General features: G+C 37.8%; 1 protein-coding gene across 2 annotated transcripts in view; it reads left to right on the top strand.

Moving 5' to 3' along the window:
• Nucleotides 1-2,353: 2,353 nt before the first annotated feature.
• CDH22 (cadherin 22) overlaps nucleotides 2,354-26,601 on the top strand; it is a 224,914-nt gene continuing 200,666 nt past the window's right edge. For both annotated transcript variants that reach the window (XM_053693516.1, XM_053693525.1), the window contains exon 1: nucleotides 2,354-2,775. In XM_053693516.1, coding sequence (XP_053549491.1) covers nucleotides 2,590-2,775 — 186 coding nt within the window. In that variant the 5' untranslated portion in view covers nucleotides 2,354-2,589. The remainder of the gene's footprint in view (nucleotides 2,776-26,601) is intronic.

Raw genomic sequence — 26,601 nt, forward strand, 5'->3', positions numbered from 1 at the left:
ATGTGTGATTGCTATATAGCAGCCAGCTGGGACGACAATCATCTTATGATCTGGCACTCAAATACAGCAAAGCAAAACAAGCAAACTTTATTGACAGTGTCTGCAGATTTCCCCTCCTTATTTTTTATTTTCTGTTTTGATGATCTGATACACATGCGATCATATGCACATACATAAATGCACAGACAAATATACATATTCACACACATACATACAGAAAAACACATCTACATATGCACATATCCATACACAAACATATATACGTGTGCACATACACATGCAGATTATCTGTGAATACATTTAATGCATATGTATACATTCTTGAACTATGGACTTGATTTTTAATATGTTTTGCTAATTACGTTTTTCTAGTTCATTCTCTTAATTGCCAGTTGAATATTTGATGTATAAATACAGATACCCAGAAACATACCTGTATATGCACCCACAATCACACAGAAGCGCACACATATAAAGGAAAAACATAAAGACACGCAGAAGTAACCTTTGGAGGCATATAATGAATATTTGTACATGCTGCGTTTATGTGTTGGTTTTGCAGATGTAGACGGTATTTATATACATAAAAAATTATATCAATTGGCTTTGCTGCAGCTTCAGACTGGGTGTATGCAGACGTTTCAACAGACTCTTGCTATGCTTTTGTCTCCTCATGCCTGGCTTCTGCTCTCGATCAATAAAGAGTTACTTATTCTCTTCTTTTTTTTGCTCATGTGCCTCCCCTCGTCATTCCTTTCTGTAAAATGAAATAAATATTGATACGGTCGGGATGTATTCAATTTGTCCTGATCAGTGGCTTACAGTCAGTCTGACAGGGCACTGTGTAAAACAGAAACTGGGATGTAATTTCTGTTGTCAACATGATGTACAGTGGGGCTCAGCCAAACACGAAGAATTGTAACAAGAGAACAGGGCCAATGCATGAGAATTAAGGATTAACCCCTTGGGTACACAATGCGTAATAACCCTCTTTAGCAGCCAAGAGGTTAAGTATGACTTTGAGTTTGCCTTAAATTCACACACGGAGCAGATGCACAGAGGTGAAAGGCCCAGTGAAAATTGAAATTTAGTAAAATTACATGAATGCTGCTAGGTCGTAATTCAAAGAAATAGGCCTAGATATATCAAACTGTAACATTTTATCTCACATGACAAATTAGCATTAAATTCAGTGTTATTCTATGGGACTGATTTATCAAAATGTCTTAGTCACCTAATAGATTCATCAGTCATTTGCTGTAAGAACATAGGCTTAAGCAATATTTTATCATGTGTTAAAAAATTCACTATTTGATTAATCTAGGCCATAGTATGTGGTAATGAGTCACAAGCATTTCCTAAAGATTTCCCTGAAATCCAAGCAATGAGGAAACACTTTTATATTGATTTTCTTTGTGATTGTGTTAAACTAAACTACTTCAGTAATTACATTATTTATGTTAAAATTATTATTTGCAACACCTTTTGTTTTGTGTGATATACAGCAAAAATATGTACTACAAACCCAAGACCTTTTTTTCATATGTTTCTCTTTTTCTTTAGGTTGCTCATCTTTTCCAGAGCCATTCTCTGATCTGTTCCTTGTGCCAGACAGTTTCCAGCACCACGGACAGAGCTTGATGTTGTGTTCCTGAGCCAAGATGCAGAGAATATTACTATTGCTCTCATACATCCAGGGCTTTAAGATCAGCTTTACATTCACATTACAGGAATCAGTCTAAGAAGGAGATAACAACCCGGGATCTTGAAGCCTCAACATCAAATTCCAGAGGGTGATATCAGCACCTGGTGTGTGAGCAGACACACTAGAAGGAAGTTCATTGAAGATTCACAAACAAGTTCGCTGTGCAGCTTATCACTACATCTCTGCATATAGATATCTGTAGTATATTACAAGACAGCACTGAATATTCATTATAGCTAATTACATGGCAGTACACCCTAGTACTAGTGTGACCCTTTAAATACAAGTACAAACTGATACGGCAGCTTTCTTTTCATCAGTAAATCTCAGCATAGTTACAAAGAGCTTGGAATAACGTAGCTCAGCTTGGTACAGGCTATCCATCATAGTACAGTTCACATCTTCTGTTTGTTTTATCACAGAAGTTCCAGAAATTCCATTACACCAACACAGCTTGTCATGTTGCAGTGCAACTTGAGATGCCCAATATATCATCATGCTAAAATGAGAAGTGTGTATCCCATGAGAGATTAGTAGATATTAATATTTCATAGCATTACTCCCTAACAAAGCTAAGTGTCACATAGTCTAACAGTGCACATCATAGTTTAGCTCTATAAACCTCAGTACTGGTTAGTAGATGCCTGTTCTGCTCATTAACCCTTAGTAGACCATATTCAGATTTTATATTTTCTGGAGTTGTCCAATTCCATTTTGATTCAAGTCAGAATTTTAGGGCTTCGTTTTATGAATTCAGAGACTTCCAAGTCTCAAAGGACATGTGTGATGGTGGATGAAAAACATGGCCAACATATTCACAAACACACTTGCAGCCCCACTCTCCCCTGCGTGATGTGAGGCCCTTGAGAGCCCGTGGACGTGGGATGGCTGGGCAAGGCTTTGTAAGGACCGTGGTGCTGATTTTCTGCAGCCTGAAGCTCTTAGGAATGGTTTCTATGGAGACAGGATTGTCACTTGAAGTCTCTGGGCGTGTGAAACGCGGCTGGGTGTGGAACCAGTTTTTTGTGGTGGAAGAATACACAGGGACAGAACCACTCTATGTGGGAAAGGTAAGTAACACTGTGTGAAAAGGGGAATACAAATTGTATACTGTGTGTAGGAAAACATATAGGAAAAGCAAGCTACATGAATATTATTGGAAAACTCCAAATTTTAAAGCTACAAGAGACTCCAACTTTAATTTTCCATACTTTACATTGTATATGCATTTTTTATTTTGCCTGCTTTTCCTGTGATTTAAATCTTCTGGGTTTTTTCAATGTCCAGAAAGACTGGCGGGCATCCCACTTGAGAGCTGTGACCCCACAGCATGATACACAGTGATTGCTTTATCAGTGTAGGGGCTCATTTATATATACCACTAACTAGCCATGAAAAATTAGATAAGAAAGACATGTTCAAGAGGTTTGCTTCCTGGATTTTTAAACAATGACAAATTGAATTGCTTTTAAAACAAATTTTAAGGGGAAATATTGTTTTAACAGATGTGAAAAGCATACAGGTGAATATCTACATACAGTCTGATAAAACAAAATAAATAAAACTGCTTAAGACATATAATAAGGTGAGGTGCTTAAATGAGCTACACAGTAACACAAGTAACATTAAGTAATTAATTAAGTAATTAATTAATTAACATTAAGTAATTAATGTTAATAATTAATTTAGCAATTAGTTAATGAGGGAAACGTATGAGGTGGAAACATCAACTCAGGAAATGCATAAGGAACTGTAAGTGTTGTAGGGCAGAATCTCTGAAGAGAACGCCTAGGGAGCGAAAGCATCTGATAGAATCCTCAGCATATGGGCTAATAAAAAGTAAGCCTAGACTTATCAAAACAGCGGTTTGATGTCTTTGAAGAGATAATGTTACTTAATATTCTGTGGTGTGATTAAATAAGCAGTTATCTTATGCACATTCAGTTCACCATTAAGGATAACACGCTAAAAAATATTAAAGTTTAGTTTATCTGAGAATGTGCTGCTAATTCTTAACTAAAGTGAAAAAAATCACAGACCCATTGTCTGATTGGGAATGTTATGGTGAAGCAGATAATTAAGACCTTTAGTACAGTTCTGATTTATAGTTGTCACAATCTGCCCATACGGTTACAGTAAAAAGATTTTATAGCATGGTCATTTACTATAGGATTCATTGGGTCTATAGTAATGCTTCCTGGTGCAATATACATGACATAACATTTGTTATGCAGATGCAAAATTGTGCAGTATTTGTGACTCTATTACATACTGTGGGATACGTGGTGTGCGTAATGTTGTGTTTATGCAGTATTTGTGTGTATAACAGTGTATGTATATGACCTATATTTATATATGGTGCCATATGTGATACCTTGGTTTCAGTATATGTACACTAGGGATGTGCAGTATGGAAAAAATATATATATAGTTTTTGATTAAATATTGTGATTGCAATTTTAATTGTGATTTTATTAAAATATTTTGAAACATATATTTTGCATTAAAAAATGCATTTAACTGTCCAAAACAGTGGCTTGTTCCCTCTGTATTTTGCACTGCAGATTGAATAGGCCAGAGAAAAGAGCCCCATCAGTCCGCTACCTTCCTTGTCTGTGCACACCTCAGCACTGGCGAAACAAACTATGAGGCTAGTAAAATGGTGGTGGTAGCGTTACGTGCTGTGACACTGATGTGATGCATCCCGCTCCACCCCCTGGAGAAGTGATCAGTGCTGCTGCTGGGCTGGACTGAAGCATTTGTGCGACTGAAGCCGCTTCAGACTTTTTTTTTAATAATAAAAATTTGCAGCCTCAAGTGATATAGATATTGCATAGCCTCATATTTCAATTAATTGCATCATGTGATTAATTTCACAGTTCTAGTGTGCACACATAGTTAAAGTCAGATCCAGCATAGCAATGCACTGCTGTAACCGACAGCAGCTGAGCGCATCTGGTGAGCCAATGACAATAGGCAGTTGTAGCCACTTTTGTGTGTTGCTCTGAGTCTCATTCTGTGATTCTAGATGATTATGGGATTCTATTCTGTAAATCTGTGGCTGATGTTTATTCCATAACTCTCTTGGTGACGTGTTATATAAATCTCTTGTTGATGTTCTTTTAGTGGTACTGTGGGTGCCATTCTTTATGATTCCATGTGGACTTTTATCCGTTGTCCTCAGTTTGAAATTCAGTGTCTGATTCTGTGTATGGTACAAGGAATTAACGTTTTGTATGTCATTCTGTGTGTGATATTCTTGATACTGTCCATGATGTGCAGTTTGTTATCCCCCAATATTCAAAATGCAACACATTATGTTCCACTTCTTATGCTCTGAATATAAAAGGCTATAATTGTCCAAGAAATATCTTTTTTATATTATTCAATATGTTGGACATATAAATGTCCAATAATGATCAATCTCTTTTTCTTCAAAATGTATTATATTAAAAAAAAGGTAAGTAAAACTGAAAATAAAAATCAGATTAAAGACATTTATAAAAAAAAAAAATCATGTACTCTAAATGTTGATACAAGGTAACTGGACAGATATTTTAGTCAATCACTATTTTTAGTATAAAAAATATATATTATAACAGGAGAATACATAGGACTAAAATATGGTAGTCCAAAAAGTATATACAGATGTTCATAGGTCTATACCACAGGACTAGTCAGTAAGCTCAGCCCATATAGAGAGGAGCCAATGTGACACCTTAGGGTTCCTAATTTGTAGATTTGTTTTGCCCTATCCTATCCTTGATTTTTTGATTCATCTCCCCAAGGTATAAAAGACCACAAGGGAATTGTTCCATTCTTAGGCTGCCCAAATAATTGTTTACCCTGTTTGTTGAAAGGCCTATCTGCCTTAATCGGCTACAATTAATACAACCTTTATGATATGCTGCCATAAGTGAATGTGCAAATTCTAGTATTTCATTACGTCTCCTGCAAAATATAGCAGTTGTTTTTCAGGATATTATGGACTAGATTACAAGTGGCACACTTAAGTTAGCACGGGTCTCAATAAGTAATATTGCAACCATATTACAATTTGAAAGTAAATGTGTTTGCTTGAGCATAAACGAAATTAGTGCATGTCATGTTTGCGAGACCGAAGACCTAGTGTAAAGTATAACACAACATAAATACATTAAAATAAAGTGTTACACCCATATATACACTATCTGATAAAATTATTCATATAAATATTAATACTTTTTTATATATATATATAAGGGTTAAAAGATATATGGTATATGACTAGGTATTTGAAGGGAAACTGCTACATTGTATACATATATGTCTAAATATGTGTATGGGTGCATATGTATGTGTATATATTTGTGTGTGTGTGTGTGTGTGTATATATATATATATATATATATATATATATATATATATATATATATATATATATAAATATATGTGTATATCTTTAGTAGATGTGGAACAAAGCACTCACTGGTCTTGAAAAGTATTCAAACTTGAGTTTAATTTAGTGACGTTTCGGGGTGTTCACCCCTTCCTCAGACCAACGTTGGCCTGAGGAAGGGGTGAACACCCCGAAACGTCACTAAATTAAACTCAAGTTTGAATACTTTTCAAGATCATTGAGTGCTTTGTTCCACATCTACTACCTACCTGCTTCTTAGCATCCTGGCATTTGAATACAGTTTGTGTGAGTGCACTCATCCTACCTCCTGTGTATATCTTTATATATGTATATGCATAAATATATACACATATAAACACATATATATATATATATACACATGTGTATATATATATATATATATATATATATGTGTGTGTGTGTATACATAAATACACTTTGGACCCCTTTCCACTCAAATACATTAAAACCTGAAAAATCATTTTTATTATTTTATAATGTTTTTTTACCGTTTGGAATGTAAAATATTTACTTTAAATAATGTTCTTCACATAGGAGAAAATATTCTTAGTATTCCTTTATATAGCTGTATATATCTATATCTGTACATCTATTTTTATATATTTAGGCAATATATATATATATATATATATATATATATATATATACTGTATATATATATATATATATATATACATAGTTAAAAAATTATCATATAAACTGTATATAGAAATACATATTTAAATTTTTTTAGTTTTCTTTTAAAAGAGTGCTCCATTGAAGTCTAGGGGAGAAGTTAACGTGGTCACAGTATCCAAAGTCCTGAAGTTAGTGCTCATTGGTTTTTCGATCACGCTAACTTTTTACTTTTAACTTGTAATACATGTGCTAATCTTCCCATATTAAAGGGACACTGAACCCAATTTTTTTCTTTCATGATTCAGATAGAAAGGCCTATTTATCAAGCCGTCAACCGCAAATACGCTGGAATTCCACAGCGTAATTGTGGCGTGCCTAATTCGACCCATTTATCAAATCTTACAGACTGGCAAAAGTTGAAGTTTGTGACGTAACATACGATCTGCCGGTCTCAGTCCGACACAGATCGATGCTTACATCATTACAGATGTTCCAAATAGAAATTCGGTACTATTTGACACCTTTTGACATTTATCAAATTTATAACAGGTACGCTCGCGGCTATTCCGGCCCAGCGTACCTGGTTTTCAATCCGCCACCCTGGAGGCCGCGGATGCCATAGGAATCAATGGGAGTCTGAAAGAAGCAAAAGCTTATGTTCGATGCTGCAAGATATCCCATTGATTTCTATGGTAGAAAACCAGTTACGTTTATACCTTACACCCTAACATAAACTCTGAGTCTAAACACCCCTAATCTGCCACCCCAACATTACCGCCACCTACATAATGTTATTAACCCCTATTCTGCCGCTCCCGGACCCCGCTGCAACCTAAATAAAGGTATTAACCCCTATCCTGCCGCTCCTGGACCCCGCCGCAACCTAAATAAAGTTATTAACCCCTATCCCGCCACTCCCGGATCCCACCGCCGCAACTAACTAAATATATTAACCCCTATCCCGCCGCTCCCCGATCCCGCCGCAACTAACTAAATGTATAACCCCTATCCTGCCGCTCCCGGAGCCCTACGCAACTAATAAAGTTATTAACCCCCTATCCCGCTGCTCCCGGAGCCCACCACAACTAAATAAATGTATTAACCCCTATCCCGCCACTCCCAGAGCCCACCACAACTAACTAACGGCTAGATTACGAGTTTTGCGTTATGAGTTTGAAAAAGCAGCGTTTTGGTTCTTTTTCACTACCGCTGGTATTACAAGTCTTGTCAGAATATCTGTACCACACACTTTTTAGGCCGTAATGCAACATAACTACCGCAGCTTTCAAAAAGTCCTTTTTCAATGGGACTTCCATAGCGCCGGTATTACGAGTTTGCCTTTCCGGCCAAAAAGTGAGCGGTACAGCCTATAACTACAATATCCATACCGTAAACTGAAAGTCAGTAGTTATGGGTTTTGCGCTACAAAGCTGTAACATAAAACTAATAACTAAAGTGTTAAAATGTACACTAACACCCATAAACTACCTATTAACCCCTAAACCGAGGCCTTCCCGCATCGCAAACACTAAAATAAAATTATTAACCCCTAATCTGCCGGCTCCCCGACATCACAAACACTATAATAAAAATATTAACCCCTAAACCACCACACTCCTGCATCACAAACACTAGTTAAATATTATTAACCCCTAATCTGCTGTCCCTAACATCGCCACAACCTACATTACTGTTATTAACCCCTAATCTGCTGCCCCCAAAATCGCCGCAACTATACTAAAGTTTATTAACCCCTAAACCTAACCCTAAGTCTAACCCTAACGCCCCTCCTAACTTTAAGATAATTAAAATAAATCTAAATAAAACCTACTATAATAACTAAATAATTCTTATTTAAAACTAAATACTTACCTATAAAATAAACCCTAAGCTAGCTACAATATAACTAATAGTTACATTGTATCTAGCCTTAGGGTTATTTTTATTTCACAGGCAAGTTTGTATTTATTTTCATAAAATCGAGAGACAACAGCACTCCATGAGATAGAACAGAAGCTGGAATAACTTCATGCATGTTCATTTTTATTGAATTCCTCAGGGTGCCAGTTCTTTTTGCACCACTATGCCCCTTCACAGAGAAAAAATATCCCGTAGCATATCAGTCTGACCCTGCCCCAATGACAGTCCAGTGCTGAAATACCAGGCAATTCTTCTCTGAACAAGGGAAGCAACAACCCAAGACGATCGTTTCGGCTTCCTATGGGTCCTCGTCAGTGAGGTGCAGTTGTATCTCTCTAAGGGCAAGTGTGCATGGAGTCCACCTCTGGTTTCACCATTACTCTTAGGGTGACCCAAGAGCCATTAACTAGGTAGAATAGTTAGTAAATAGTTATTAACTATTTACTAACTACCTAGTTAAAATAAATACAAAGTTACTTGTAAAATAAAACCTAACCTGTCTTACACTAACATCTAACCTTACACTACAATTAAATAAATTACATTAATTAAATACAATGAAATTACAAAAACAAACAAACACTAAATTACACAAAATAAAAAAGAAATTATCAAATATTTAAACTAATTATCAGCCAATCAGAATGTAAGAGACCACCATCTTTGATTACATCATTTAAAGGAAACTTCATTCTTCAGTGGCGATCGTAAGAAGAGGATGCTCCGCGCCGGATGTCTTGAAGATGGAGCCGCTCCGCGCCGGATGGATGAAGATAGAAGATGCCGTCTGGATGAGACTTCTGCCCGGTTGGATGAAGACTTAAAATATTTGATAATTTATTTTTTTATTTTGTGTAACTTAGTGTTTTTATTTTGTGTAACTTAGTTGTTATTTTTTGTAACTTAGTATTTCTTTATTGTAGATTTAAATAATTTTGAGTAGGGTTAGGTTTTCAAATATGTAATATAGTTAATTTAATTTGTAGTTCAATGTAATTTTAGTATAATAGTTTAGGGTAGGTTAATTAATAGTTTAATATAGTTTAATGTAATTTTAGTATAATAGTTAGGGTAGGGTTAATTAATAGTTTATTCTAAAGGTAAGTTTTAAATTTATTATAAGATAGGGATGAGTTAATATTTAATGTACAGTTAGCGGGTTGTTAGGTTTTAGGGGTTAATAGCTTAATTTATTTATGGCGAAGTGGGGGGGCTGGCGGTTTAGGGGTTAATAGGTTTAGTTAGTGTGGTAGTGATAGGGAGGCCAGGGGTTTTAGGGGTTAATACATTTATTTAGTTGCGGTGGGCTCCGGGAGCAGCGGGATAGGGGTTTAAAAAATTTTAGTATAGTGGCGGTGTTTAGTGACAGGGTATAAATAAAGTTGGGGAAAAAGCCTAATAGCAGCGAGATCGATGACTGTTAGTTAACAACAGTCCGATGCTCATTGCCCGTACTTTGGTGGCCTCATACGCGGCTTTTTGACTGCTTTTTAATAAATAAGGAGAGCGTATTCAGGTCCACAACCATGATATAAGGCGATGTAGGCGAGTGTATTGGTGCCGGCGAATGCAGCATAGTTGACGGCTTCATAAATAGGCCTCAGAACATGCAAATTTAAGCAACTTTCTAATTTACTCCTATTATCAAATTTTCCTCATACTCTTGATATCTTTATATCAAGAATGATAAGTTTAGATGCCGGCCCATTTTTGGTGCACAACCTGGGTTGTTCTTGCTGATTGGTGGATTAATTCATCAACCAATATAAAAGTGCTGTCCAGAGTCTGAACTAATGAAAAAGCTTAGATGCCTTGTTTTTCAAATAAGATAGCAAGAGAACAAAGAAAAATTGATAAAAGAGTTAATTAGAAAGTTGCTTAAAATTGCATGCTCTATCTGAATCACAATAGAGAAAATTTGGGTTCAGTGTCCCTTTAAAATGTTTACTTTTAACGATGTAAGTGCGAGATCGAAAAAAATATTTAAGGCCTGACTTGTAATGTGGACCTATATATTTTATCACTTAAAAGTTTTATAATACTCACAAAAAATAATCTATTTTACCCCGTAGGTCTATTCACACTTTTATGTAAATGTAGGCCTACTGTGTGTAGCCCATGTTGATACATTTCTCTATACCTTCCCTCTCTTCTAATGGGATCACTAACTATTCTATAAAATCCTAAAGATTGGGACTTAAGAAAACCTTTGAAAATCTGGATGGATGGAAACTTTCCCTACTGAGTAAAGTATTTATCAGTAGGTTTTACATACAGTATAGGTCAGACTGAAGTTGACCCTGGTGTTTTTAAATCAATGTGTGCAAATATTGAATTTGATGAAAATCATATCATCGATCATCATCGTAGTAAACTTTAAGAATCAACTGGGCCTCACCATGTCACGACAAGTCATTTATGCAGTAAAAAACAGGCCAAGCAGTACTCATTATAACGTGGATAAACTAATCTCTCCTCAAAAATATCTATCACCAAGCGGGCAAAGGATGTTGGCCACCATTTGACCCCTTCACTGTGCCATTCCTTTTTAAATAGAAAGTGCCACTGAAAACAATGTAATTGCAAGGTTAGAATCATATCAAGTAACTTAGGGGTATATTTAACATAGTGCGAGCGGACATGATACGATGTAGCGTATCATGTCTGCTGCACATCGATAAAGGCAGACAACATACACTGTCAGCATATATCATTGACAGTCCAGATTATTGTATTAATAATAATAATAAATATAGAAATGTAATAAATAAGTACATATATAGGCAACACTACACACTTATAAGTATGAAAATTGTTACTTAGTTTTTATAGTAAGTTACACATGTAATATTTAGGCTGTAATGATTAGATAGAATCCAGCAGATGGCGGTAATTGCTCTAATTAGAGTTTGGCGCGACTTGTATGCCTTTAAAATATCACTTGTAACATTTAATGGCAAGCATGAATAAGGGTTAAGCATACCTGAAATGTCGCTTGATGTCTGGCTTTATGTCTGTCAAATAAAGGCTATTATTATTTATAGTGCTGTGGACATTGTGTTTCCTATTGCATATTATTTTAAAGCATTGGACAGAGCCCTGGTCTGCACTGGCACTAACACTCTAGATTGCTGCTGTTCAAGGTTGTGTTACTGTATACGTTCTGTCCGGAATGTGCAGCAGGAGTAAAAAATGGAATTCAAGACACATACAAGCACAAGTACAGACGCTACGAAAATGTTTGCATACATTGACATTGATGCAAACATATCAGCACTATCTAGAGGCTCGAGAGAATTCCTAAGAACAGTACCCACAGAGAGTTTAAGCAAGGAATATGAGAACCTGGTATGTAAAAATGTAAAATGGGATCTCCATGTAACTACACTATCGGAGTACTACCGAGTTAAAAGAATACAGAGGGGGCTGCGTATGAGCACTTACCCTACATTGCTTAAAATCAACAAGGAGTATTGTGACAGATTTGAGGCAATACTAAATAAGTGCTCACATGATATAATGGTCCTAACTGTGGAGTCGCTGTTAACCCCTTGAGTGCTAACGACAGGTCAAAGCCATCGCTAGCACTCACCTAACTTGAGAGCAATCTGGGAGCTCCCATCAACTCCCACCCCGGCGATCAGGCCTGTATAGTGACAGGCATCACCGGGGCTTCCCGTTACGTGTGGTGACGTCACCCACAATGACGTGATGACGTCACCGTGCAACTTTATTTAAAAATTACAATGGACAAGATAGGGAAAGGGGGCATGCTGCTTAGAAGCCTGTATCTCATCTAACCAGCTACAGACCCCAATACCCACCGTTGGAAAGGTAATCGCCTAACCTTTCCAACAGTATAGGTCTTGGGGATATGTGGTAAAAAGAAAAAGAATAAAAAAAAAAATTTACAAAAAATTTGTAAAAAACAAAAAATAAATAAATCCAGCTTAGCTAAAGCAAATAGAATTACTAGATGAAAAAATTAAGAAAAACAAGGAGGATCTATCTATAGTAGGCTCACCTGAAGAAATTGAGAAATTAATAAAGCAAGTTGATGATAGACGGCGGAGCTGCAAAAAGTAATAAAATAAATAAAACAGCAAAAGTTCCAAAGGGATGAGCAGGATTATCAGCTCGGGAACATATACAAATTGAGGAGTGGTAACCAAGGTTACAGATACAACAAAAAGGGTGAGAAGCATAGACCCAATCAGAATGAAGACCAGGTGATTTGGGAGGAGCCATGACATCAGGCTCTGTCACAAGCAGCAACGAGGCAAGAATAGAGGCAGGCGGAAACATCGCAAGAGGAAGAGGACAGATCAGGAGATCCAATCGGAGAGGACGGCAGCTGCAGAACAGGCAGCGCTGATGATCGAGGAGATACCAACAGGAGACAACACCGATGGGGTAAGATTACAACAACCCACTGTGATAAATATATCGGGACATGAACTATCTAGGGAAGAATGTAATTTACTGGAAAGGGGATTGTCCTTTTTGCCCTATAGCGATACAAACTTTTTTGAACTGATAAAGGACTTACAGTTTTATAGAAATGTAAAACTGAAGGCTTGGTTTCATGATAATGCCTATGAACGGAATACATGTTGATAATAATGTAGCAGTGGTCTTTAAATAATTTGAATTGAGAAAAAAGAGCATGTTCAATCCCTCTGTGGTACGATATAGCGTAAATACATTTATAGAACTAGTAAACAATGATGTACATAAACTTAAAGAGATAACAACAAAAAAGAAAAGATACAGAGGGCCTACTAAATTTAATTTAAACAAAGGTAAAAAAAAAATGCCATAGGTAAAACAAACAAAATAACGATCAAAAAGGCTGATAAAGCCGGGCTACTATTATTATAGATAGAACCTATTATATAAATGAAATGAGGGTCAATTGAAAGACAGAGATACATACTGCAAGTTAAATAATAGCCCAGTGGCAAGTATACAAAAGGAAATACATAGGATTTTGAATAGAGCCCTAGCAGATAAACGTATAGATAAGAAAATGAAGGAATTGCTATATAATAAAAATCCTAAGAATCCTATATTCTATACAGTGCCAAAAGTGCACAAGAACGCCACTAGTCCACCAGGTAGGCCCCATGAGTGGCTAGTATAGATTCAGTTTTTGCCAACATTTCTATATTCTTAGATAAGATATTACAGAAGGAAGTATCACAAATGTCATCATATTTTAAAAGATACGGGTGTGACTTCCTTAGAAAGGCTAATGATCTGATATGGAGACTGATAAATTCCTCATATATACCATGGATGTGAAAAACCTTTACACGCCATTAAGCATGAGATAGGTGTAATGAAAAAGGTACACTGAAATGCAGGTAGAATTAATTGAAGACTAATTTTCTTATTAAGCTAGGAAAAGTCCACAGCTGCATGCATTACCTTTGGGAATTCAGAACCTGGCCACCAGGAGGAGGCAAAGACACACCCCGCCAAAGGCTTCAAATACCTCCCCCACTTTCCTCAACCCCCAGTCATTCTTTGCCTTTCGTCACAGGAGGTTGGCAGAGAAGTGTCAGAAGCTAAGTCTCTTATGGAGGGTAGTACTCTTCGAAATGGTACTTGAGTTTTAAGTAGTCCTGTCAGCCTCTCAGTGAGAGCATGGATGAAAGTTAGAGTCTGGAGATGCAGGAGAAAAGCCAACTGTTAAGGGTTGAAAAAACATAGATTACCATTAAACACTATTAGAGAAACAATGACAAATCTTAAAAACTACAAATAGAAGTGAGAAGATAATACAGGAAAGGCTAGATTTTGTTTCTCAATTTAGCCCTAATCGTGATATAATATCAAAAATAGTAAGAAAGCATTGGCATGTAACTAGCAGAAGTGCAATAATAGATATAGAGTTATTTAAAAATCCCCCCTTAATGGCCTATAGAAGGGTTTAAAAAATCTATGTGACCATCTCACTAACACGGATATTTGTTCTAAAAAGAAGATAGACAGACAGATCTTTTAAGTAAGAAAAACCTGGCTGCTACCCCTGTTTGGGGTGGGTATGATGTTGCAATTCTATGATTAAAGGTAATTCATTTTATCACCCTAGGAATGGTAAGGAGGTATCAAATTTAGAATTTATACACCTGGTGAATCTATGTTTGTAATATGTTTAATAAAGTGTAGCTGTTCCCTGATTTATGTGAAGGAGTTCACCCGCAAGGTAAAAGAGTAGAATGTGCCAACATCGCTCAAACATAAGATGTGGAAACAGGGAGAAGCACCTGTCCCTCATATCACTTTTTACACCAAACTAGTCAGCTGAAGTGGCAAGTGATAGATAGTGTAGGCCCACAACGTAATGGAGGGGATAGGGAAAAACTCCTAAAACAGAAGGAGATGTACTGAAAACTAGTGATGTCGCGAACCTAAAAATTGGGTTTGCGAACTCCCGCAAAAGTTCGCGAACCGGCGAACCGGGCAAACCGCCATTGACTTCAATGGGCAGGCGAATTTTAAAACCCACAGGGACTCTTTCTGGCCACAATAGTAATGGGAAAGTTGTTTCAAGGGGACTAACATCTGGACTGTGGCGTGCCGGAGGGGGATCCATGGCAAAACTTCCATGGAAAATTACATAGTTGATGCAGAGTCTGGTTTTAATCCATAAAGGACATAATATCACCTAAACTTCTCCTATATTGTTTGGATAACGTGCTTTTAAACATCAGGGTATGAGTGTTCATCAGGATCAGTAGTGTAAGGGTTACGCCCGCTTCACAGTGACAGACCAAACTCCCGCAGCGGGTACAACATCATCATCATCACACCGTACGTCCATGTGTGTAATGCTGCCTGACTGAGACATATCCCTGTTATCTACATCCTCTGGCAAAAATGGTTGCGCATCACTCATTCTTCCAACTGATGTGTAAATAACTCCTCTGACAGATCAAGTGAAGCGGCTGTGGTGCTAGTGTTGGTGGTGGCGGCAGGCGGGCGAGTGGTAACTTGAGAGGTGCCCGAAGCTAAGCTGGAGGAGGGATGGTGTGTCAAGGTTTCCAAGGCGGAAGCTGTAGAAGATTGGGGGGGGTAGTTATCAAAGCCGTCAACCTCAAATACCGCTGCGTATTCCGCAGCGTATTTGTGGCGAGGCTGATACGCCTTAGTTATCAAAGGCTCGAGACAGGCAAAAGTAGAATTTTGTGACGTAAGCTTCGATCCGCCGGACTCAGTCCGACACAGATCGAATTCTTACGTCACTCCAGATGTTCCGCACACAAGTGCGGCACATTCTCACTACTTTTGCTAGCTAGTCAAAAAACTAGCAGGTACGCTCGGCACTTTTACGGCCCAGCGTACCTGTTTTCAAAGCGCCAGCCTGGAGGCGGCGGATCCCATAGGAATCAATGGGAGGTCTGGACCATAGCGAAAGTACAAGTTCGCTGGCTGACAGACATCCATTGATTTCTATGGGAGCTGTCTACACCTAACACCCTAACATGTTCCCCGAGTCTAAACACCCCTAATCTGACCCCCCCTACACCGCCGCATACTAAATAAAGTTATTTACCCCCTAAAACCCCGACGATCCCGGAGCCCACCGCAAGCTACTCTATACATATTAACCCCTAAACCGCCGCTCCCGGAGCCCACCGCAACTATAATAAATGGTATTAACCCCTAACCCGCCGCTCCCTGAACCCGCCGCAACCTATATTAAAATGTATTAACCCCTATCCCTGCCCCCCTACACCGTCGCCACCTATAATACATTTATTAACCCCTAATCTGCCCCCCCTACAACCGTCGCCACCTATAATAAATTTATTAACCCCTATCCTGCCCCCCACTACGCCGCCGCCACTGTAATAAAATGATTAACCCCTAAACCTAACCCTAACCCTAACGCCCCCTAACTTAAATATTATTAAATAAATCTAAATAAATTAACTCTTATTAACTAAATGATTCCTATTTAAAAATAAATACTTACCTTTAAAATAAAACCCTAATAATAGCTACAATATAAATAATAATTATATTCTAGCTATCTTAGTGATTTATTTTTATTTTACAGGTACCTTTCAATTTATTTAACCATGTACAATAACTATAATAGTTATTAACTATTTAATAGCTTACCTAGCTAAAATAAAGAGAAATGTACCTGTGAAATAAATCCTAACCTAAGTTATCAATTACACCTAACACTACACTATACTTTAATAAATTATTCCTATTTAAAAATAAATACTTACCTGTAAAATAAACCCTAAGATAGCTACAATGTAATTAATAATTATATTATAGCTATTTTAGGATTTATATTTATTTTACAGGTAACTTTGTATTTATTTTAGCTAGTTAGAATAGTATTAAATAGTTATTAACTATTTAATAACTACCTAGCTAAAAGAAATACAAAATTACCTGTAAAATAAATCCTAACTTAAGTTACAATTAAACCTAATACTACACTATCATTAAATTAACTAAATAAATCTACCTACAAAGAAACTACAATGAAATACAATTACATAAACTAACTAAAGTACAAAAAATAAAAAAAGCTAAGTTACAAAAAATAAAAAATTAAGTTACAAACATGTTAAAAATATTACAACAATTTTAAGCTACTTACACCTAATCTAAGCCCACCTAATAAATAACAAACCCCCCCCAAAATAAAAAAAAAATCCCTACCCTATTCTATAATACATAAATTTCAATGCTCTTTTACCTTACCAGCCCTTAAAAGGGCCATTTGTGGGGGCAATGCCCAAAAAGTTCAGCTCTTTTGCCTGTAAAATAAAAATACAACCCCCCCCCAACATTAAAAACCCACCAACCCACATACCCCTAATCTATACCCAAACCCCCTTACAAAAACCTAACACTAATCCCCTGAAGATCATCCTACCTTGAGTCGTCTTCACTCAGCCGAGCCACCGATGGAACTGAAGAGGGCATCCGGAACGGAAGAAGTTAATCCTCCAAGCGGCGCTGAAGAAATCTTCCAATCCGATGAAGTCATCATCCAGGCGGTGCTGAAGAAGTCTTCGATCCGGCCGATGTCATCTTCAAGAGGCGCTGAAGAGGTCTTCTATCCGGGCGAAGTTCATCTCTTCCAAGCCGGTCTTGACTCTTCCTTCCGCCGACGCGGAACCACCGTCTTCACCGCCGGACTACGACGAATGACGGCTCCTTTAAGGGACGTCATCCAAGATGGCGTCCCCTCAATTCCGATTGGCTGATAGGATTCTATCAGCCAATCGGAATTAAGGTAGGAAAATCTGATTGGCTGATGCGAATCAGCCAATCAGATTGAGCTCGCATTCTATTGGCTTGTTCCGATCAGCCATTAGATGCGAGCTCAATCTGATTGGCTGATTGGATCAGCCAATCGGATTGAACTTGAATACTGATTGGCTGATTCCATCAGCCAATCAGATTTTCCTACCTTAATTTCCGATTGGCTGATAGAATCCTATCAGCCAATCGGAATTGAGGGGACGCCATCTTGGATGACGTCCCTTAAAGGAGCCGTCATTCATCGTAGTCCGTCCGGTGAAGAAGGGGGTTCCGCGTCGGCGGAAGAAGATTCAAGACCCGGCTTGGAAGATGACTTCGCCCGGATAGAAGACCTCTTCAGCGCCTCTTTGAAGATGACATCGGCCGGATCGAAGACTTCTTCAGCGCCGCCTGGATGATGACTTCATCGGATGGAAGATTTCTTCAGCGCCGCTTGAGGATTAACTTCTTCCGGTTCGGATGCCCTCTTCAGTTCCATCGGTGGCTCGGCTTGAGTGAAGACGACTCAAGGTAGGATGAATCTTCAGGGATTAGTGTTAGGTTTTTGTAAGGGGGGGTTTGGGTTAGATTAGGGGTATGTGGGTGGGGGTGGGGGTTTTAATGTTGGGGGGGGGGTTGTATTTTTTATTTTACAGGCAAAAGAGCTGAACTTTTGGGGCATGCCCCCACAAATGGCCCTTTTAAGGGCTGTGGTAAGGTAAAAGAGCATTGAAATTTATGTAATTTAGATAGGTAGGATTTTTTTTTATTTTGGGGGGGTTTGGTTATTTTATTAGGGGGCTTAGATTAGGTGTAAGTAGCTTAAAATTGAGGTAATTTTTTAACATTTTGTAACATTAATTTTTATTTTTTTGTAACTTAGCTTTTTTTATTTTTTGTACTTTAGTTAGTTTATGTAATTGTATTTCATTGTAGTTCTTTGTAGGTAGTTTATTTAGTTAATTTAATGATAGTGTAGTATTAGGTTTAATTGTAACTTAAGTTAGGATTTATTTTACAGGTAATTTTGTATTTCTTTTAGCTAGGTAGTTATTAAATAGTTAATAACTATTTAATAACTATTCTAACTAGCTAAAATAAATACAAAGTTACCTGTAAAATAAATATAAATCCTAAAATAGCTATAATATAATTATAATTACATTGTAGCTATCTTAGGGTTTATTTTACAGGTAAGTATTTATTTTTAAATAGGAATAATTTTATTAAAGTATAGTGTAGTGTTAGGTGTATATTGTAACTTAGGTGTAGGATTTATTTCACAGGTACATTTCTCTTTATTTTAGCTAGGTAAGCTATTAAATAGTTAATAACTATTTAATAGTTATTGTACATGGTTAAAATAAATTGAAAGGTACCTGTAAAATAAAATAAACCCTAATATAGCTACAATATAATTATTATTTATATGTGTAGCTATATTAGGGTTTATTTTAAAGGTAAGTATTTAGTTTTAAATAGGATTTCATTTAGTTAATAAGAGTTAATTTATTTAGATTTATTTAATTAATATTTAAGGTTAGGGGGGCGTTATGGTTAGGGTTAGACTTAGGTTTAGGGGTTAAGCATTTTATTACAGTGGCGGGGCGTGCGTAGTGGGGGGCGGGATAGGGGTTAATAAATTGATTATAGGTTGCGGCGGGTTCATGGAGCGGGCGGTTTAGGGGTTAAACTATTTATTTAAGTTGCGGATAGGTGCGGGATCAGCAGGATAGGGGTTAATAATTTTATAATAGAGGGCGACGGTATAGGTGGGGCAGGATAGGGGTTACTAGGTATAATGTAGGTGGCAGCGGTGTCCGGGAGTGGCGGTTTAGGGGTTAATACATTTATAAGAGTTGCGGCAGGGTCTAGGAGCGGCGGTTTAGGGGTTAATACATTTATAAGAGTTGCGGCAGGGTCTAGGAGCGGCGGTTTAGGGGTTAATACATTTATAAGAGTTGCGGCAGGGTCTAGGAGCGGCGGTTTAGGGGTTAGTAACTTTATTTAGTTGCGGGGGGCTCCGGGGGCGCCGGTATAGGGGGCAGAACAGTGCAGTTTAGTGTGAGTGCTTAGTGACAGGCTAGCAATAAAGCTGGGAAAAAGCCGAAGGGCAGCGAGATCGGATGAGTGATAACTGTCACAGTCCGCTGCTCATCGCCCCGCGGCTTTTTGACAGCTTTATTTGATAACTTAGGCGAACGTATTCAAGGTCCGCGGCGGCGAAGGTAGGCGAGCTTAGGCGGACGTATTGGGCCGGCGAAGCCAGAAAAGTAGACGGCTTGGATAACTCAGCCCCCTCTGTGTCCCTGTGTTTATCCAGTCAACTATGTCCTCAGAACTTTTCGAGTTCAGGGTACGTGGCCTCTGAACATTGGGCATTATTCTAGGGCCAAAGGGGAGTCACAGCACCACAACCGCAACGGCCCCTGCGGGGGCCTGCCTCTGCCTGTCATTTTTTTTTTCCATTAGTGGGTACTATGCGTGGCAAGCTACTGTGACAAACAGATATGAGTGGCACTGTGCACTGGCAGAAGTTGGCAGAGTAGACGCTGTAGGCCTGACACACACGCTTGCAGACAACTAACTGCTATTTAAAGGGATACTAACCCCACATTTTTTCTTTCATGATTCAGATAGAGCATGCAATTTTAAGCAACTTTCTAATTTACTCCTATTATCAATTTTTCTTTGTTCTCATGTTATCTTGATTTGAAAAAGCAGTAATAAAAGGTTAGGAGCCGGCCATTTTTTAGTTCAGCACCTTGGTAGAGCTGCTGATTGGTTTGCTACATTTAGCCACAAATTCAGCAAGTGCTACCCATGTTGTCTGAACAAAAAAATGGGTCTGGCTCTAAAGCTTACAGAACTGCTTTTTCAAATCAAGATAGCATGAGAACAAAGAAAAATTGATAATAGGAGTAAATTAGAAAGGTGCTTAAAATATCATGCTCTATCTGAATCATGAAAGAAAAAAATGGGTTTAGTATCCCTTTAAATCTATTACAGTCAATTTTTTTTTTATAATGTACACTACTGTTACACCAGATATGAGTTGCACTGGTGTGACACTGTGCCCTGGCAGGCCCTGAAAAATCTGTTACACATTTACAACCACCAAAAAACAACCATGCTAAATAGTTTTCTATATTTTGTCCTGAGTTTAGAAATACCCAATGTTAACATGTTCTTTTTTTGCAAGTTATAGGGAAATAAATACAAGAAGGCACTTTGCTATTTCAAAACCACTTTTTTCAAGAATGAGTGCTAGTTACATTGGAACCCTGATATCTGTCAGGAATACCTGAATATCCCTTGACATGTATATATATTTTTTTAGAAGACATCCCAAAGTATTGATCTAGGCCCATTTTGGTATATTTAATGCCACCATTTCACCGCCAAATGCGATCAAATAAAAAAAAAAATTGTTCACTTTTTCACAAACTTTAGGATTCTCACAGGAAATTATTTACAAACAACTTATGCAATTATGGCATAAATGGTTGTAAATGCTTCTCTGTGATCCCCTTTGTTCAGAAATAGCAGACATATATGACTTTGGCGTTGCTTTCTGGTAATTAGAAGGCTGCTAAATGCTGCTGCGGCATACACTCGTGTATTATGGCTAGCAGTGAAGGGGTTAATTAGGTAGTTTGTAGGGAGCTTGCAGGGTTAATTTTAGCTTTAGTGTAGAGATCAAGTCTCCCACCTGACACATCAGACCCCCTGATACCCTCCCAAACAGCTCCCTTCCCTCCCCACCCCACAATGTCCCCGCCATCTTAAGTACTGCAGAAAGTCTTGCCAGTACTAAAATAAAAGGTTTTTTAATAAAAAAAAAATTTTTTTTTAGCATATTTACATATGCTGTGGTGTGTAGCATCCCCTTAGCCCCCAACCTCCCTGATCCCCCCAAAACAGCTCTCTAACCCTCCCCATCTGCCTTATTGGCGGCCAATCTTGTGTACTGGCAGCTGTCTGCCAGTACCCAGTTTGCAAAAAAAAGTATTTTTTTCTGTTTATTATTTTTTCTTTCTGTAGTGTAGCTTCCCACCACCCCCACAGACTAACCCCCACCCACCTGTTTTTTTTTAATTTTTATTCCTTTTTTTTTTTTTTATTTTACCACCAACTTTTTCTGTAGTGTAAGCGGTTCCCACCCGCTCCCTCCCGTGCACAGCGCCCGCCCCCGCCCTCCAGTGCACACACGCGTCCGTGTGCGCCCCAGACATCCCCACCCACGATCCCGCCCCCCTCCACTGACTGCTATTATTTCACAGTCAAATTTCTAGTTTTTTTAACCCCCTTAAGGACCAAGGCATTATTCATTTCTTTCCCTAAAGGACCAGGGCTATTTTTACATTTCTGCGGTGTTTGTGTTTAGCTGTAATTTTCCTCTTACTCATTTACTGTACCCACACATTATAAACCATTTTTCTCGCCACTAAATGGACTATCTAAAGATACCATTATTTTCATCATATCTTATAATTTATTATTAAAAATATTATAAAATATAAGGAAAAAATGGGAAAAAAAACACACTTTTTCTAACTTTGACCCCCAAAATCTGTTACACATCTACAACCCACCAAAAAACAACCATGCTAAATAGTTTCTAAATTTTGTCCTGAGGTTTAGAAATACCCAATGTTAACATGTTCTTTGCTTTTTTTGCAAGTTATAGGGAAATAAATACAAGAAGCACTTTGCTATTTCAAACCACTTTTTTTCAAAAATGAGCGCTAGTTACATTGGAATCCTGATATCTGTCTGGAATACCTGAATATTCCTTGACATGTATATATATTTTTTAGAAGACATCCCAAAGTATTGATCTAGGCCCATTTTGTATATTTCATGCCACCATTTCACCGCCAAATGCGATCAAATAAAAAAAAATTGTTCACTTTTTCACAAACTTTAGGTTTCTCACAGAAATTATTTACAAACAACTTATGCAATTATGGCATAAATGGTTGTAAAAGCTTCTCTGGGATCCCCTTTGTTCAGAAATAGCAGACTTATATGGCTTTGGGCGTTGCTTTTTCTGGTAATTAGAAGGCCGCTAAATTCTGCTGCGCATCACACGGTGTATTATGGCTACAGTGAAGGGGTTAATTAGGTAGTTTTGTAGGGAGCTTGCAGGTTAATTTTAGCTTTAGTGTAGAGATCAGCCTCCCACCTGACACATCAGACCCCTGAATCCCTCCCAAAAGCTCCCTTCTCTCCCCCACCCCACAATTGTCCCCGTCATCTTAAGTACTGGCAGAAAGTCTGCCAGTACTAAAATAAAAGGTTTTTTAAAAAAAATTTTTTTTTTTTTAGCATATTTACATATGCTGTGGTTGTAGCATCCCCCCCTTAGCCCCAAACCTCCCTGATCCCCCCTAAAACTACTCTCTAACCCTCCCCATCTGCCTTATTGGCGGCCACCTTGGGTACTGGCAGCTGTCTGCTATTATTTCACAGTCAAAAAAGTGTTGTTGTTTTTTTAAATCTACACTACTGTTACACCAGATAGAGTGGTGGCACTGGGCAAGTGGGCACAGTATACGCTGTGAGCCTGACACACACTCTGGCAGGCAGGCAACTTGCAATTAGATTACACAGGGAAAAAAAAAGCAGACTGATGTCTAGCCCTAAAAAGGGCTTTTTGGGGTGCTGTCCTTACAGCAGAGATTAGATGAGTCCTTCAGGACTGTAGTGAGACACTGAACTACACTAGCCTAGCTTTCAATTTCCCTATTAAATCAGCAGCAGCTACACTGTCCTTCTTCTCACTAAGAATGCAGCTTCCAAATGAATCAAAAAATGGATGCTGCCCAGGAGGTAGGAGGGTCTGGGAGGGAGTGTCTACTGCTGAGTGATTGGCTGGAATGTGTCTTCTGACTGTGAGGTACAGGGTCAAAGTATTACTCAATAATGTACGAATAGGGGGCGGATCGAACATCGCATATGTTCGCCGGGGAACTATTTGCCTGCGACTATTCGCTACTGAACAACATGAATTAGATGCCTTAACCCCCAAAGTCCTGAAAAGAGACTATGATTGGTCTATATTTATGTGAGCAAATATTTTTGTGATCAATATAACTGGTAATTTTCAACCCTCTTCTATTCCATTTGAAACCACTGCAACAATAACAAAGAACATCAAAGCAGTGAATGATAGGTGCTCCTAGTAGATAATATGTCATCTTATGCCTTTCTGTTCCTGCAGTGCTGTAGAATGTAGGCAGAAGAGACAAGATCTAGTTAGTATCATATAAGTCATGTCCCTGAAGAATGTGGACAGAGGGACCAGGCATTGTGGATCCTCAAAATGCAGATCTGTGAGGTGTTATGTATTGAGAAGCTTCTTCCCTTTATACATTTGAGCTTGTTTGCTAGTACACGTGACACCAATCCATTCATTGCTTTTTATGTGATTTGAAGTTTAGAAACTCAGATGTATTTAGTAATTTTGTAAAAGCAAACAGTTGTTTTTGTGATTATTTGTTTATAGCATTACTGTTTGGAGTAGTATATATAATACTATTATATATACTACTCCAAACAGTAATGCTATAAATAAATAGTATTATATATATAATATAGTATATATATATATATATACTATATATATATATATATATATATATACTTCACAAGTGTGGGTTGGAGAGTTCTCCGTTTGGTTTTCAGATACACATATAAAAGAAAAGATATAGATACACATATATTGTTATGTTCTTTTCATTCTGTTAACAATAAATTCTATAGGTAACTGCTCACCTGGGTATACCTTATCGTTATGAGGTATAGAATTCGCCTGAGGGGACAAACTTTTAAGCCCAAGACTATTCGCAGAAAGTGCTGTGTTAAGTATGTTTCATTTTTTGTTGTTGTTAACAGTGCAGAAGTTATTTAAAAACTATCGCCTAGATTTAGAGTTTTGTCGTAAAGACCCGAGTAGCTAACGCTGCTTTTTTTCCCAACGTACCCTTAAGACAACGCTGGTATTTAGAGTTGTCTGAGTGGCTCCGTTAGGCTCAGAAAAGGGAGCGTTGAGCATAATTTAGCTCCACTTCAACCCTCAATACCAGCGTTGCTTACGGGTAGCGGTAAGCTGGCAAAACGTGCTCGTGCACGATATCCCCATAAGAAATAATGGGGCTGAGCTGGCCGTAAAAAAAAACCTAACACCTGCAAAAAAGTAGCGTTCAGCTCCTAACGCAGCCCCATTGTTTCCTATGGGGAAACACTCTCTAAGTCTACACCTAACTTTACACTTATTAACCCCTAATCTGCCGAACCCTCTATCGCTGACACCTGCATTATATTATTAACCCCTAATCTTCCGACCAGACACCGCCGCCACCTACATTATCCCTATGAATCCCTAATCTGCTGCCCCTAACATCGCCGACACCTACATTATATTTATTAACCCCTAATCTGCCCTCCCTAACATCGCCGCCACCTACCTACAATTATTACCCCTAATCTCCCGCCCTCAACGTCGCCGCTACTATAATAAATGTATTAACCCCTAAACCTAAGTCTAACCCTAACACCCCCCTAACATCAATATAATTTAAATAAAACTAAATAATATTCCTATAATTAAATAAATGAATCCTATTTAAAACTAAATACTTATCAAGAAATAAACCCGAGTATAGCTACAATATAAATAATAATTACATTGTAGCTATTTTTAGGATTTATATTTATTTTACAGGCAACTTTGTGTTTTTTAATAGTTTAACTATTTAATAGCTACCTAGTTAAAATAATTAAAAAATTACCTGTAAAATAAATCCTAACCTAAGTTACAATTAAACCTAACACTACACTATCATTAAATTAATTAAATAAATTACCTACAATTAGCTAAACTATAATACAATTAAATAAATAATCTATAATAAAAAAACAATACAAACACTAAATTACAAAAAATAAAAAAATATTACAAAAATTTTAATCTAATTACACCTAATCTAAGCCCCCTAATAAAATAAAATTCCCTACCCTATTCTAAATTACAAAAGTAATCAGCTCTTACCAGCCCTTAAAAGGGCTTTTTGCGGGGCATTGCCCCAAAGTAACTCAGCTCTTTTACCTGTAAAAGAAAATACAATACCCCCCCAACATTACAACCCACTACCCACATACCCCTATTCACTAACCCCCTGAAGATCTCCCTACCTTGAGTCGTCTTCACTCAGCCGAGCCGAAGTCTTCATCCAATCCGGCAGATGTGGTCCTCCATCCGGGTGAAGTCTTGATCCAAGCGGCAAAGAAGAGGTTCTCCATCCGGGCGATGTCTTCTTCCAAGCGGCATCTTCTATCTTCTGTCTTCCGGATCCATCTACATCCCGCCGACGCGGAACATCCTTCTTCCCTGACGGACTAAACGACGAATGAAGGTTCCTTTAAGGGATGTCATCCAAGATGGCGTCCCTCGAATTCCGATTGGATGATAGGATTCTATCAGCCAATCGAATTAAGGAGGAAAAATCTGATTGGCTGATTCAATCAGCCAATCAGATTGAAGTTCAATTCGATTGGCTGATCCAATCAGCCAATTCAGATTGCGCTCACATTCTATTGGCTGTTCCGATCAGCCAATAGAATGCAAGCTCAATCTGATTGGCTGATTGAA

The sequence above is a fragment of the Bombina bombina genome, chromosome 1 (genome assembly GCF_027579735.1).
Source record: "Bombina bombina isolate aBomBom1 chromosome 1, aBomBom1.pri, whole genome shotgun sequence".
In the NCBI taxonomy this organism is placed as follows: Eukaryota; Metazoa; Chordata; class Amphibia; order Anura; family Bombinatoridae; genus Bombina; species Bombina bombina.